At 37.7% G+C, this 16838-nt stretch overlaps 1 protein-coding gene across 1 annotated transcript in view; it reads right to left on the bottom strand.

Moving 5' to 3' along the window:
- Positions 1-2130: 2130 nt before the first annotated feature.
- NT5DC1 (5'-nucleotidase domain containing 1) overlaps positions 2131-16838 on the bottom strand; it is a 250170-nt gene continuing 235462 nt past the window's right edge. The window contains exon 12 of the mRNA XM_027848682.1: positions 2131-3196. Coding sequence (XP_027704483.1) covers positions 3081-3196 — 116 coding nt within the window. The 3' untranslated portion in view covers positions 2131-3080. The remainder of the gene's footprint in view (positions 3197-16838) is intronic.

Below are 16838 nucleotides of genomic sequence, written 5' to 3'. Positions count from 1 at the left end.
CTTTAATCAATGGCCAAAGACATGTAGTCTCATCAGTCTAAGTGAACTCTTCTATTTGATCAGGGACTCCCCTAATCTCCTTCCTTGCATTAAAGTCATATATATATATATATATATATACACATACACATATGCTAGTCATTATTCTTGTAAATTCTTATTTATTATTGCCATTTGGTAAGTCCTGTTGATTCTTTCACAATATTTCTCACATTGATTCCCCTTTCTCTACATATTTCCATCATCCTAAAATAGGTCCCTTCATGATCTTTCTTGCATTCATTGCCTTTCTATGCATATTTCCATCATGATGGTTGAGGTCCTTAATACTTCTTGCCTAGACTATTGTAATAGCTTCTTAACTTGTCTCCCCACCTTTATTATCTCCCCTCTCCAATCCATCCTTTACACAATCTTCTTAAATCACCACTCTGATCCCCTATCATTTTGATTCCCTCCTCAACTTTCTCTGGCTTGCCTTTGTCCTTTCTAAAATGTGACATCCTTGGCTGAATACACCTCAGATATGATTTGATCAAGGCAAATTCTGGAGCAGTTCGCTTACTTAAACTTGGGGTAGGCTGTTGAAATCTCAATATCATAATTCAAATGTATACAACATGCTAATGTTTGTCATCAAAAAGGCTGGGCTGACTACAGAGTTCTGAAACCACTTCTTTAGTGACAAATTTTACACATACAGCAAATATTAATTGTTCTGGGACCAGTCAATTATGAAGTAAGCAGAGTTTGTCTGGGATATTCCTAATTTCCCCACTTTTGTATACTATTTTCACTTAGATTTGGTTAATTGCTTTAGTCAACTGAATTCTTTTGGATCGAGATTCCATAATATGGATGAGGAGTTCTCTCCATCAGGAGGAAAAGATTTGATAGAGCTTTAACACCTTAGTGTTTGAATACAATTTGCATTGATATATTTATGACCAGTATATTTACGACCAGTATATTTACAAGTATGATACTGGTACAAGAATATCGGCCTACCTGCATTTTCTAGGAGTTTCCAGTCAGAAGGGACTCCCACCAACTCCTCAAAAAATAGACCCCAGAAAGAGAAACTCAAAGAAAAAACTTTCTAAGTTGCCAGAATTTCAGATCATCTGGGTGGAAAAGATATTTGAAAGCATTGGTTCCTTTCCAGTACCCCTCAACATATGTCTAATATGTGACTGAATAATGTCTGTGGAGCTTTCCACATGTAATTAGTAAATTTTGCTCTCATTATAGAAAAATTATAGGTTCAAACTGATTCACTACTTGAATTATTATTTTTTTTAATAAAGCTTTTGTTTAACTTTGAGTTAGTGAAATAATGAATGGTTGGGTTTATGTTCAGGGTTTAACAAATTAGTACAGTTTATTCCCATCTTTTATTTTGGCTCAGGTCAAATCTGTGCTCCTGAAATATTAAAGGATACTGAATTCATATACACAATATCAAACAGCCATGCCATAGACTTTAATTTAGAAAGGCCAAATCATCCACAGCATCCTGGGCCATTCTAAGTTGTCTTGACTTTTGTTTCGTCATTGGACTTCAATGACTTTGGAGGAGTAAGGCTGACAACTTTTTGCAACTCTGCTTCTCTTAAATCCAATTCACTTGGAAGTCAAGATAATACCTTGACTATATGGCTCTTGGAGAATGAAGGACAAAAACCTAACAAATTTTTTTCTAAGGAGATTAACTCAAGGCAAATAGCAGAATACCATTTTAATGGTGCTTTTGATTATTTCCTGGAGTAGAATTAAAATGTTGATGTTAAAATTACAGTCTTTTGTAGTCTACTGAATAATTTCCTACATCGATTTTTCCCCTACCCTTTTTCCCATTTTTTTTTAAAATTTTTGATTTCCCAGTACCATTTTTAAGTGAAATATCAAGTTTGCATCACTGGGCCAAATGAAAAGCACCATGGACCTCTCCAGATTCAAAATACTTAAGTATAGAAGAGAAATAAAATATATGAAATGACACAGAGCTTGAAGGGTAACTAAGATGCCATTATTGTGTTGTTTAACATCCTTGTTTTTCACATAGACTTTGACAGTTTATAAGAATGTTAAGGGTGTTTGTAATGCAAAAAAAATGTCACTGACAATAAATTTCTGAAAAAGAAAAGCTTTATTTTTGACTGAAACTAGAGGCCTCACTGAGGTACAGAGAAGAAACATTCTTTGATTATATGGCTAAGTTCACATGTGGAAATGCAACTAAAGCCTTCTCTAAGCTATCTCATGTTCTATGTATGGGCCAGTGATATTGTTTAGTAAAATTGAAGATATCATACTTTCGGTTTTCCTTTAGAGTGGTGATGACTAATAATTGTGAAACTTCTCCACTGAGATGCAGGTGTGAAAACATCATCCTACAGCTGTCACTATCAAACTGGGTTTCAGTTAAGCAAATAATTTTTAGGTGAATGCTGTTAAAACTATATAACAACCCTGAGTCACATTTCTCCCCCTGTCCCAAGTGTGCCCGAGATTTTAGTATTTTATTTAACTAATAAAATACTTATCATCTTCTAATTGTTTTCATTGTATGATTTCTCTGACTAAACTCCTTGCTATACCTTAAGTAGATCAATGTAAGCTATCAATATTTTCCAACATGAGCACTGGGTCCTTGTCCCTGGTAGGCAAGAATTAACATGCTATGGAAGGAGAAGCCAGGAAATGGATTGCAAACTCCCATTTAAATTTTTGGTTCTGATCTAATAATCTTGTAACAAAGAACAACTGGTATGAAATAGGTATCAACAGAACACAGGACACACTGTCTTAATTGTAGAATTAAGAGTAAAATCATTTAAAGTGATTGAACTTGAGACAGAACAATGGTATCAGGTAAAACAGTTCATACAAATGAAAAAGTAGTTAATGCAATGACAGTTTTCAAGCCAATGCAGGTGATACAAAAAGGAGTTTGAAGGACAAATGATGGCTCTTTGTATTTAGCTACAGATAAAACATTGCGCTGGGTGTTCTTCATCATGAATTACGATTTTGATAGCACTGGTTTGTTGTCCTTTCTTTCAGAAAAAATGGAAGACTTATTTGGTGGTCACCGACTCTCCATTTGATAATAAGGCCAATGGGGGTTTGGGATAGTAACCACCTGTTTTTGAGTTAGGAGAGAATCTGGTAAATTTGTAGTCCAAGGGTAAATCTGAAAGAAAACACAAAAATATACATAATAGGCTTAGTTCTGCAGACCTTGAAAGAACATCTATTAATGCTAAGAGATCAAAACTTGTGTGTCACTGATATTAAAGCTGCTTTTTCCAGTAAAAGACTTTCTTTTTTTTTTTTTTTTAGGAGATCTGGAAACATTCATGGGAGACCATATTAAATTCTATTATGTTGAAGTCTGAATTTTGATCCTGGGTTATAAAGACAATAATTACCTTGCTAAAAATAGAAGTCCTAAGTCACTCCTATGATCTCACTTTTAATAACCTCAGGACTAAGAAATTAACACATAAAGTAAGAAAATAGTTCTGTGATTTAATTTACAAGAAAAATCTTCTAGGGTCATGTGGAAGTTGAGAATTAGGATGCCATTAATCTGGTAGGGTTACTGCCACTGGGGGAAAAAAATACAAACTCCTCAGTTTGGCATTTAAATTCCTTCACAATTAGACTTTAGACTACCTCTCCAGGCTGATTAGGGATGGGAAGAAGGAAATAAGCATTTATTAAGCACCTACTATGTGCCAGGCACTGTGCTAAGCACTTTACAACTATTATTTCATTTGATCCTCACAAAATCCTGGGAGGTGGGTGCCACTATCATACACTACTCCATCTCATACACTCTAGACTCTAGCCAAACTGTTTGCACAGGACTTCCCCCATGATTAGAATGCTCTTTCTTTTCATCTCTGCCTCTTGGAGCTCCTAATCCCTCAATCAATGCTCAGCTCAAATGCCACCTCCATCTCTTCCTGATTCTCACCTTGATATCACTATGAATTGATTAGATATATCAGATTTATTGTGTACACTAACTATATTGTTTTATACATCAATATATTTTTGTGTACAAAGATATGTACTGACATGTCTCATTCCCTTAGTAGAATGTAAGCTCTTTGAGGACATTGTTTCACTTTTGAATTTGTGTTTCTAGCACCTAGCACTGACTATCTTCTTAATAAAGACTCTTATATCTGCACACTTAAAAATACTTAGAAACAGAATTCTAATTTTTCTAAATGAAGAGGTCACGTAGGTCTTGAATCCATTTGTAAAAATATAAAAACAACAACCTAATTAATTTGCAGGAACTGAATGATATCAGAGGAGATGGAAATTTACTAGCTGAATTTCAACAAAAACTTTTGGATGAGACTAAAAAATGAACACTGTTATTTAGAAGTACAGCCAATGATTACCATCTTCCATTTGGATCTACACTTCTTGGTTTTTTTTTTTTTAAAGCTATGACAAACATTAACATCAAATATTGAAACAAACTCAAGGGGGCAGCTAGGTGGCACAGTGAATAGAGCTCTAGCCTTGGAGTCAGGAGGACCTGAGTTCAAATCCAGCCTCACACACTTAACGCTGTGTGACCCTGGGCAAGTCACTTAACCCTGATCGCCTCACCGTAAAGCAAAAAAACAAAACAAAACAAAACAAACTCAAATCATAACCAGACCCTTGAATCCTCATATCACAAAGGGATAAACCAAGATATTAAAAAAACAATGAAGCATCACATTGCTCACTAAAATATCATTATTGGCAATAATATTTTCTGGTTTATTTTTAGTGAAAGCAAAGGGCAAGTTTTTGTACTACTGATAAAATATTGTTATTCAGACCATTATTGCACCATTAAATTTCCATTTTGTGTAAGCTTTATGATATTACATAATTACTAGTATAGCAACACAGGTATGTAATTTATAAATAAGTTAATATACATAAATTGGTGTAAGTGCTCAATTTTTTTTTAATTGTAAAGGTATGAGATCAAAAAAGTTTGGAGATCAAAGCTTTATAGTCGAGTCGAACTGTCCTTCATGCTATCCTCATACATGTTATTCTATCTCCCATCTTTGTGCCTTTTTTACACAAACTGTTTCCATGCACGGAATGCATTTCTTCCTCATTACTTCTACTTTCAGAATCTCTAGTTTTCTTCAAACCTCGGCTCAAATGTCATTGTCTATTACATGAGGTTTTAACTGATGTCTCTCATTACTAGTTATTCCCTCCCCAAAATTACCTTGTATTAATTATGTGTATATACATACATACATGGATATGCTCACATGTATACTCGATAGATAATCTAAATATGCTCAATACATATTAATGTATATGTTATCTCCCATGATAGAATGTAAGCTCCCTAAGGGCACAGAAATTCTTTTATTTTTGTCTCTGTATCTTCAGTGCCTGGCATGTTGCTCAGCACATAGTAGACATTTAATATTGTTGTTGTTCAGTCATTTTAGTTGTGTCCAACTCTTTGTGATCCCATTTGGGCTTTTCTTTTTCTTTTTTTGGCAAAGATACCAGATTGCTTTGACATTTCCTTCTCCTGCTTATTTTGCAGATGAGGAAACTGAGGCAAACAGCATTAAGTGAATTGCCCACGGTTATATAGCTAGTGAGTATCTGAGCCCAGATTTGAACCCAAGAAGAGTCATCATGATTCTAGGTCCAGCACTCTATCTACTTTGACACCTAGCTGCCCCAGGTATTTAATAAAGCTTGTTAATTGTCTGCTTATCAATTAAATTTCCATAAAAGAAAAATAACAAAATCCAAATCACCTTTGTGATCCTTCAACTTTTTGGCTACTTTGATTTGTATGCATAAATACCACATCTTACTGGCAAATAGCAGGTTCAGTGGATGAAATGGCAGATTGTATATCTTGATAGGAAGGTAAATGAAGCCACAGTATGTGAAAAACATTTCCTGTAATTATCTCTTTTCTGAGATTTAGATGTGCAATAGTCACATGAAAGGATCCCTATTACATAATATTAATCTTTTTTTTTTTATTATTCCACTTCTCTTACCATACTTTCATCTCTTGAATTGGTCAATTTGAACTTGACCTTTGATGCAGGTCTATTTCTCTACATACACTCTCTGGGCACTCCTACTTATTTCCAGGGCTTCAGTGGCAGATCATTTTCAGCTTTTTATCCTTGGCCTTTCTCTTCTTAGTACCAGACATACCTTCAGCTGCCTAAAAGAAAGACTGAGATCTCCTCAGCTGAATCCTACCAGTACTTCAATTCAATTAAACAAGCCATAAGTGTTTATTACATTGAAGGCACCATGCGCTGGGTACTAGTAATAAAAGGACGGCTACCTTCCTGAAGGAATTTACAGTCTACTACTAAGGGGAATAATGAGAGGGTTGGATTTGATGACAATGACCTGATATTTATAATCCTTTAAGGCTTACAAAATTCTTTACCTATCTAATGAGGGAGTACTCAGTCATTGGAGCATAGGTACTGGGCTCAATCCAAAGGGTGACATGGCAAGCCTGTTTCTGGGCATGCATAATGGAGGTATCTTTTTCACACAGGTATCCTCTAGCTGCTTGGTGCCCATGAACCCAGATATTTAACACCTGGGGAAGAAAAAGATGTGGCTAAGGCTTCCAGCAGAATGTACTATTGGTACTAATCCCTCTCTTCTCCCATTCCTTCCTATCTACTCCACCTCAATACTTTGTGGAGTTTACAAAAAAAAAAAGCTTCCTTATTAAAGTTATAGACTTAACCCAATCCTTTAATTTTAATTGTATGTTGCCATAAATGCCTGCATTGACTGTGCATTCTATCCTCACACGTGTTCCTAACACTTTGTTTATTAATGTTGCCCAAACATGGTCAATTACTAATTTATTTTTTCGACTCCTTCTCTCACAGTCTCTGCCATTACCCTAGATCCCACTACACCAGCAACACAACACCCAAAAGACAGGGACCCATAGCTAAAAGAAGGTCCACTGGGTGAAAGGAAGAATGGCAAAAATTGTTGCCAATTAAGTTATATTGCTTTGAATCTGGAACAAAGGAACAGAGGGAGACCTTTGTAGGCACAGCAGGAAGTCAGCTGTCAACATTCTGTTGTCAGCCAAGATTCAATCTGCATTTTGAAGGGCTAAAACAATTTTTGGGAAAATGTGTGTGTGTGTATATGTGGCTATATTCTAGCACTATGATATCCTATAGCCACAAGAAGTTACCTTAGAAGAAAGAGATATGTACTCCAGTTTGTCTCTAGTACAAAAGAGACCCTGACAGGCAGAATTCTAATTTGTCCATGGGCTGGATTAAATTACTCCTTGTGAAAATTCTGCATGACAGCTCCTCCTAAACCCAAGGCATCCAGGAAGAAATCACCATAAGGTAGAAGAAAGCAGCATCTTTATTAAATAAATGGCATTTGAGGAGACATACCTTACATACATGTAAACCTCATCTTCAGACTAATTGGCAATGGATAACTTGGGCAGCACAGTGCCGTGGAAAGAACATTGGATTTGGAGCCAAAGGCCCTGGGTTTGAGTCCTGGCTCTGCTACTTGCTACCCATACGACTTTTGGCAAGTTGCCTTACCTTCCCATGTTTCATTTTCCTCCTCTATTAAACAAGGGGCTAGATGGATGACCTCTTCAGTCCCTTTCCTCACTCAAAATCCAATTAATCTGCAAATTACATAATCTAGGCAATGGAACTATTTCCTTAAGATACCAGTGGAAAGTGCTATGGTTTGGAGTACTGACTTCAAAGGACCTCAGTTTAAATCTTGACTCTAACACCATTTTGACCTTGGGTGATTCATTTAACTTCTCTGAGCCTCAGTTTCCTCATCTGTAAATGATGGAGTTGGACTAAGTAGGCTGTCAGACACCGCACTCAAGTCTTATGGAACCAGATTAAAATGTAATTGGGAAATATTTAACAAAAGAAATAAAAATACAATAGAACAAAGGTAATATTAATATGTCATTTTCAATCCCCTGAGGGATCTTTATGTACACTTTAGCGACCTTTGTTTTTATTTGACTTTGACACCACAGGACTAGATGACCTTCAAGGTCACTTCCATTTTCAAATCTATGATCCTATGAAACTCGGGGCACAGGACCTCCTAAAGACAAATTAAGATAGAGACTTTAAAAAGCAACAACAAAATGTATACAAACAAGGCCTTGCTGGTGTCATGTATAAGACAACTTTTGTTTTTTACATGACTGAAGGGCCAGAGTCAGGGAGTGGTTCAGCATTTAATCTGCATGAAAATTATACTGATGCATGAAGGAGGACAGGAATAGCTTTTTGGAATTCAGCCACAGAAAGGGGAGCAGAAAATACACTAGGTAAGGAAAACATTAAAAATAAGTACATTTCAAAAGGCTTAAGTTGCTCCACTATGAGCCATGCATTCAAAAGGCATCCAAATCCTAAGAAAACCACAACCCAGTCTGAACTCAAATAAAATTTACTTCTTGCAACTAGGTGAAAAAAGAAAACATTGCCTTGTGGACCTTAGCTCAGCAACCATATGTCTCTATTTGAATAATAAGTTCACACATGCACATATCACTTTAAGGCTTACAAAGCCCTATTAGAAAAATAGGTACACACACACACACACACACACACACACACACACACACACACACCACCTTAAGGCTTAGAAAGCCCTTTCCACACTACAATCCTGTGAGATATGTACAAGTATTATCTTCTCTATTTCACAGATGAGAAAAGGGAAAAGATTATAAATGACTTGCCAGGGTCACAAAGACAGTAGTATCAGATCTGGGACTTGAGTACAGACAGGTCTTTTGACATCCAGACCACTGTTGTTTCTACTATAGCTTCCTTATCTTCACAGGAGAGACTGTTCCAAGGAAATCCCAAACCCTGCAAATGTACCATAGAATTGTTGAGAACCTGGGATGTATTTTCTATAGCATCAAACCTCTAGACAATGGAATTAATTTCCAATCTTACTCCACTCTCCTTGAAGGGAGAGGGGTTAGGAAGGATGGTTCATAATCTGGCCCAAAACTCAGGCAAAATTCCATTGGATTAGTGAGTAGGAGACAGGGCCATTGTAGACAACACTGGATTCGTAGTTGGAGGAGCTGACTTTGCTAGTATCTACCTATGGGACCCTGAGCAAGTCATTTCACCTCTGGTGGCTAATAGGTAAAATGAAAAGTTTGGAATAAATGATCTCTAAAGTACTTTCTAGCTCTTAAAAAAATCCTAAACTGAGTTCATTGAGCCATAGCCTATCTTATAGGGATACTAGAAGCTGTTAGATGGCACATTAGATAGTGTGCAAGGGCTGGACTCAGTAAATTGAGTTCAAATCCAGCCTTAGACATTACTAGCTGTGTAATCCTGGGCAAGTCATTTAACTTCAGTTTGCCTCAGTTTCCTCAACAGTAAAATGGAGATAATAATAGCATTTCCCTCTCAGGACTATTGTGAGGATCAAGTAAGTAAATATTTATAAAGCATTTAGCAAGGTGTCTAGCAGTACAGTGTGTGGCACATAATAGGTGCTTAATAAAGGCATGTTTCCTCCCTTGATGTTTCTGGGAGTAGATTTGAAGGCGACGAGAGGGCCTCTGGCAGTGAATGGAACAGGGGGGCCAGAATTAGTTGTGCTAACCAAAGATTTGGCAGGTAGCAAAGAGCTCAAAAGACCAAAATTTGGGAGAGATACTAGGAACCTGGGATTTGAAGAAGCTATTGAACACAGGGCAGCTAAGTGGCACAGTGGATAGAATGTCAGACCTGGAGTCAGAAAGACTTCTCTTCCTGAGTTCAAATCTGGCCTCAGACATTTACTAGCTGAGTGAAGCTGGGCAAGTCACTTAACCCTGTTTGCCTCAGTTTCTTTATCTGTAAAATGAGCTGGAGAAGTAAATGGCCATTGCAGTATCTTTGCTAAGAAAACCCCAAATGGGGTCACAAAGAGTCAGACAGGATGGAAATGAATGAACAAGAGTCTGACATGGGTCTCATCCCATGCCTAGAAGTAGATCCTTCCCTAGGCTTGCTTACTTTGATGGATCTGTGTTGTCATCCACGATGCAGAATCCAGCCCATCTACAGCCCCATCATTTGCAAAATTTGCCCACATCCTTCCCAAAATCCACTTTACTTTAGCAAGTGTTTTTGCCTCTAATCTCTTAGCTCCAATCTGTCCTTTATCACTGTTGCCAAAATAGTATTGCTTGTGATGCTAATTAGAGAAGGCTGACCTTGGAGTCATGAAGATGAGTCTTAGTTTTCTCATCTATGCAATGGAAAAATTACCTGTAATATTTAATGCACAGGTCTGCTGTGAAATACAGATGCAAAAGACTTTAAGGCATTATATCAATGTCATTTACATATCCAATTAGTTGCCAAAACTTTTCAGTTCCATCTCCTGAACATTTTTTGCATCTGTTCCCTTCTCTTCACTTGTGCTATAAACACCTTGGTCCTCTTACCTGTATTATAATTGATCTCCATGCATCTAGTCTCTCCCTTCTCCAAACCATTTCCCACATAGCTACCAAATTGCTATTCTTAAAAGACAGGTCTGATCATGTCATCTCCCTCAAACCACAAAGTGCTCCAGTGGCTTCCCCACTGCCTCTAGGATAAAGCACAAACTCCTTTCTTTGTTCCCTTCCCTATCCCCACCTCCTCACTTCTCATCTCTGGTATTTAAATACCTTTATGATCTGGCTTAAGCTTACCTTTCCGGGCTGAATACACATTTCTCTCTTTCCATGAACTCTGAGTTCTGGCCAAACTGGCCTATTTGCTGTCATCCATACATGACATTCTATCTCCTTCCTTCATGCCTTTTTTGCACATGTAATGGGAGACTGGCACATGTGTAGAGAGCCTTTAATGTAAATTTCCAGACTGGAATCAATTATACAATGACTTTACACCCTCCAAAGTTCAGTTCATTTAACACTTCTTCCGGGGAGTTTTTCCTAATTCCCCCAATTTTTAGTACCCTATTCTCTATCACTTTGTATTTATTGTGTATATAGCATATATAATCTGTGAATATTTTGTATCCTTCCTCCCTCCTCCCACAAAATCTACCCTGAGTGACTAGCATGATGCCCAGCACATAATGGGTGCTTAATAATTATTGATTAACTGATTCAAATCCTGTCCCAATACAGATCGGCTGTGTGAAATTGGGTGAATCTTTTAACCTCTTGGTAAGCTAGGCAACTCTGTAAGATTGTTAATTATCTGGATTGATGGAGGGAATTTAGTCATCACAGATCTGGCTCACTCTCCTCTTTCACCCCTCAGGCCGTATGAACTGGTCACGTGGGATTCCTTTGTTCAAAAACCTTTAGCAGCTCTCTACGGCCTGCTGAATAAAGTCCAGATTCTTCTACCTAACAGTCAAGGTCCTTCATAATCTGGTGCCACTCTCATGTGATATTATTTCCCCAATGTACTCTGACTCTCTCATTTCCATGCTTTTCCCTAGTAGCCACTTAACCCTCGGGACTTCACATACAACTTGGTTTTGCAGTTCTCTAATACGCTATTTTTGTATCACAAACACCAGTGTTTTTCTCAATCCTTTACAAGAATGTAAATTTCATAAAGGGGAGAATTAAGTCTTATCAATCAATCTACCAATAAGCATTTATTAAGTGCCTTCTATATATCAGGTCTTGTACTGATGATACAAACACAAAAACCAAAACAGTGCCTTCCCTCAAGGAGCTTCTAGTTTCTGTATGGGAGTGGGATGGGGAGGGAGGAAGGAATACACAACACGTACACAAAATATATACAAACAAAGCAAATCCCCAGGTCTCTTCTAAACTCTGCATCTCATCTAGCTAGTCCTTGTAATAATGCTCTGTTCATAGAATGTACTTAAGAACTACTGAATGAATGGGACTATGACTTCCAGATGAACATTCATCTTTGGCTCATATCCCAGGGGCAGGTCAGTAGAGAGATAATTTAGTCCTATGAAACCTGAACACTGAAATGCTTTTTACTTTTCTTCCTTTTAGGAGGATTATGAGAAATATTACTTCCAAAGTGAGTATAGGCAAACCAGCTATAAATTTCTATAGCTTATGTTGGGACTATCCTTTCTTCCACTAAGCTGATTTAGGAAAATAGTCACCTGAGGGTCTGTATGTGCTTTAGGAAGGTTTGTAGTCAGTTACTAGGGGTGATTTAAATCAGTGGTGTCAAACTCAAATAGAACCAGGGGCCACCGAAACCCACACAAAGATCTCTGCAGTTTGCATATTGACTTAGAAAATTACATATTAATATTATCTATGTTTTATTGTATATTTCCTTGTTTGGCTAAATATTTCCCAATTATATTTTAATCTGGTTCTGCCTGCACTCAGGAGTGTCATGGGCTCTTAGCCTGTCTGATACCTTGGATTTAAATAATACCACTCAAGTGCTTAAGGAGAGGAAATTAAAAAACAATTAACTTTGATTTTTTTTTTTTACTCTCAGACAAGAATCCACAGGTGAAGATGTATAGTATTAATAATAATAATAGGTAATTTTTATATAGTACCTACTATGTGCTAGGCACTATGCTAAGTGCTTTACAAAAATTACTTCATTGGATACTCACAACAACCCTGGGAGGTCAATGTCATTATTACCTCCATTTTACCGATGAGGAAACTGAGGCAAACAGAGATGAAGTTAATAAGTGTGTGAGGCTGGATTTGAATTTAGGTCTTCCTGACTTCAGGCCCAGCATTCTATCGACTTCAAAATTGATGTCAGACATTTAAGTTTTTGGTCACTCTCCCTGAATATGGAGTCTGTGACTGGGGACTTTCCCACAGTTGGACTGGTAGAGAAAAAAAACTCCAGTGAAGACTTCCAAGGACAATGCTTCTCAGAGGTGTCACCAAGACTCTCTTCCCAGCTGAGCTAAGCCAAATGGAATTCCTGGTCTGGTGCTCTGTTGCTACCATTATGAGTTTTGCTGGAGAGAATCATTAATCCGGGCCAGAAAGAGAAGAACTTGACTAGTGCCAATGGTACCACAAAGTCAATCCCTTAAGATGCCTGTAGAAGGCCACTCCCAATGTAGCAGCAGACAGATGTCACTGAAGTCATCAGAAGTGCAGTGATTGATCTGCAAGAGTACAGATCCCAGAATGAAAAAAATCCTCTGACACCAGGGAAGACCTCGTGAGGGAAATTAAGGGTACCATAATTCCTTACCTGCAGAAATATACTGTACTTTGGCTCTTTTCCTTTAAATACAACTTTCAATGATATGTTAATGGCCACTATATTTACAACTACAATACTGGTACAAGATTTTTCTAGATTTTATAAGTGTATGTATGTGGGAAGATTAGGGGTAATTTTCAGTCAGAAGTGATTCCTCTTAACTCCTCAAAAAAAAAAAACCCCAAAACAACTTCATGTCATGTGTACCACTGACCCAAGGGAGATATTCCAATGCTATTATTCTACAGAGCTATGTTATTAATACCCTCATTGCTAAGTAGATGCCAGATCATTATCAATCACTCATCTTGTGCACAAACTAGTCAGATTGGATCAGAGTCTAAGATTAGCCATTTAAAATGATAATTATTATTCCACTGACCATAGAAAACAACACGAAAATGGACAGTCTCATTATGGTCATGGGATTAAGAAAAGATTTCATCAAAGACAAATAAAGCAATTACAACATAAACCAAACTAAAGGTTTATTAGGTAGAATTGTTGAGAAGTACTTAGGAGATGATTTTTAAGCATTCCAGGCAGAGTAAACAATCACAGACTTTAGTAAACTCTTCATTTGGGAGGATATTTTCCCAACAACAGAAATCTGTGACGTGCAGATCCATTTGGAAGACTGCATAGGAAAAATTTTCCTTAAGAATTTTTCCAATATTACCCAATGAAAACAAAACCCAGTTTTCCCTCTTCACAGTGTTATTATTCTCCTGGGGAAACACAGAAGAACATAAAGCCCTCCTTCTTCTTAACCATGAACTCTTCTAGAGGTCAGTGTCAGTTCAACCCGTGAAGCATGCGCACACATTCGTGTGCGCGTGTGCATGTACATGCATGTAATATATGTTCACAGAAAAAATACCCACATTACATAGTTAATCTACAAATGATTAAAGAACTGTGTTTCAGGGCGACATTCCTATGTTTGGCTAACATGAATGAGTAGAAACAAAACAACTACTAAGGACCACAAAACTTATGCCTTTCTCATTTCCCAAGTCCCTGACGGACTTCTCTGACAAACACATTCCATGTCTCCCTAACTCATTAAAGAACAGGAGAAACCACGTGGAGTTTATGATGTTCACTGGTAATGAAAAATGATTCCACCATGCAGGGCATGTACCAAAATAGTTGGGGCTGGGTCAGTCAGAATTTAGCCAGTTTGGGAAATCACTTGTCTACTCAGCTTCAGCTTAACCTGGCCTTAGGGTATGCTGCAAAGGGAGTGTTATTCTTCTGGCTGCCAGGAGTGTTAGCAGGGTGAACAGATTTGCAAACCTGACTAATGCTTTCTTTTTGGCTCTCCTAATTTCTGGCCTAAGTTTCCTATTGCTGGTGTAGCTTTCAGATATGTCCTCTGCCCCCACCCTCCCATTTTTCTTAAAGCTGTTTCAAGGTCTCTTTTTTCTGCCATCTCATTTCACTTATCCTTGGCTACCCCATTGCCAAGAGCCATCCCCTATAAAACCCAGCTCTGTGCCTGTAGATGCCAGCTCTCACACTCCTACCTCAATCCCTTGCCTCTGAAAACCCTATGTAAAATACTACCACCTTCCCAATCCCCCTTTCATTTTCCTTCTCTTTATAAGCAACTTTTGTTGTTTAGTTATTTTATTACATCTGACTCTTTGTGGCCCCTTTTGGGGTTTTCTTGGCAAAGATACTGAAGTGGTTTGCTATTTCCTTCTTTCCTGTATTTTCCTTACAGATGAGGAATCTGAGGCAAACAGGGTGAAGTGACTTGCCCAGGGTCACACAGGTAGCAAGTGTCTGAGGCCAGAAGATGAGTCTTCCTGACTTCAGGCCCTGCATTACATTCACTGTACCACCTAGCTGCCCTTTGGTTTCCAACCAACTAGAGCCAGTTTATAGGGTTAAAGACCACAGGATTATGAAATTTAGGTGGTTTATTCTTCTGAATTCTTATATGCTGGTGCCAACATCATGAATCTTAGACTACAAGGCTTTTTTGAAAGGGTTAGCACTTTTAGGTTGGTAATTCCCTCCAGATAAGGGGAAAAAGAGAAGTGGACACGATCAAGATATTTAAGGATTGCTTTAGCAAAAGCATGTGAACTAAATTCAAATGACGTGGGGGTTGGGAGGCTGGGGTGAGATTTAGGTGAGCATGCAAGTGAGAAGGAGAGGGTGTCTGGTAAGTTATCACAGGATATGTACTTACAAGGACAGAAGTCCTTTGAATCTATACAGCATAGTTTGCAAATGACCTACGGAATTCTAGATTTGGGGAAAATTTGTTACCTTTTCCTAGAGATAGGGTTTAGGATTGGATCTGTGACTTTATCAATAGAGGGACCACCCAGGTGAATCAATAAGAGTCAACATTTATTAAGAGCCTACTATGTGCCAGGAAACCCTTGCTCCCATGTAGGTCAGCACCTTCTCTTCAACTTATGCCACAGTGCTTTTCCACAGTGAGCAGAATTAGATGATCTAAATGTAAAATGGTTTAAAGTTTGTGAAAATGTTCTTTGGAAAAGAGGGGAAAGCAGACTAAGGCTAAACCTATATGCTCAGTGGCTGATCTGCTACAAAATATGTGTCATCAGTTATTTCAGTTTGACTCTCTGTTGTGGTCTATGTCTTTAATGTAACATCATAAATCCAGATTTGAAAGAACAGGAAACTACAATGTCGGTATAAAATTAGAAACAATCCTATTTCTGAGTGTGTGGAAGGAACCTGAATCGCAGAAACTTTTGGTTTTGTACCAGGAAAGGACCATAAAGTACATTAACTCAGTGAACTAATTTTATAGGCATCTAGGTGGTGTAGGAGATAGAGTGCTGGAGTTATAATTGAGAAGACCTGAAATGCCCAGTCTCAAACACTTACAAGCATGTAGGACACTAGGCAAGTCATTTACCTTTTCTGTGTCCCAGCTTCCTTTTCTCTAAAATGAAGATAATAATAGTACCTATTTCATAGGGTTGTTGCATGCTTAAATAAGGATGAATTTGTAAAGTGCTCTGCAAACCTTAAAGCTTTATAGAGAAGCTATCATCATCATCACCACCATAATCATCATCATTGCTTAGGAGAATGAGACCCACAGACACAACCTTACTAGTTGTGTGACCCTGGGCAAGTCACTTAACCCCGAATGCCTACAAGCCTAACCAAGACTACACAGGGGTCTAATGAATAAGAGAACAGACTATAATGGATTTCTTTATTCTTGATAGGTGAGAATGAGTTCATATCAGGTTAGAATGATGTAGGGATAGGAGCTAGGCTGGTCATTTCATTAACATGGGAAACCCTCAGGAGAAGAAACTTCTCCAAATTCAGGTCAGCACCTCCTCCATTACTTGGCTTCTTAGAGTGTTGTCTAGATTGGCCCAAATGGTACTAAAATGTAATTGGGAAATGTTTAACAAAATAGATAAAAAATACAATATAATACAGATAATATTAATTTGTGGTTTTCTAAGTCAATATGTGGCAGGCAGGGATCCTTTTCTATTTGAGTTTGTTACCAATGGTCCAGAGCACTAAATG

The sequence above is a fragment of the Vombatus ursinus genome, unplaced genomic scaffold (genome assembly GCF_900497805.2).
Source record: "Vombatus ursinus unplaced genomic scaffold, bare-nosed wombat genome assembly UNPS02006779.1, whole genome shotgun sequence".
NCBI lineage: Eukaryota > Metazoa > Chordata > Mammalia > Diprotodontia > Vombatidae > Vombatus > Vombatus ursinus.
The sequence above is the reverse complement of the archived record's forward strand: the minus strand, read 5'-3'. Positions and strand labels throughout refer to the sequence as shown.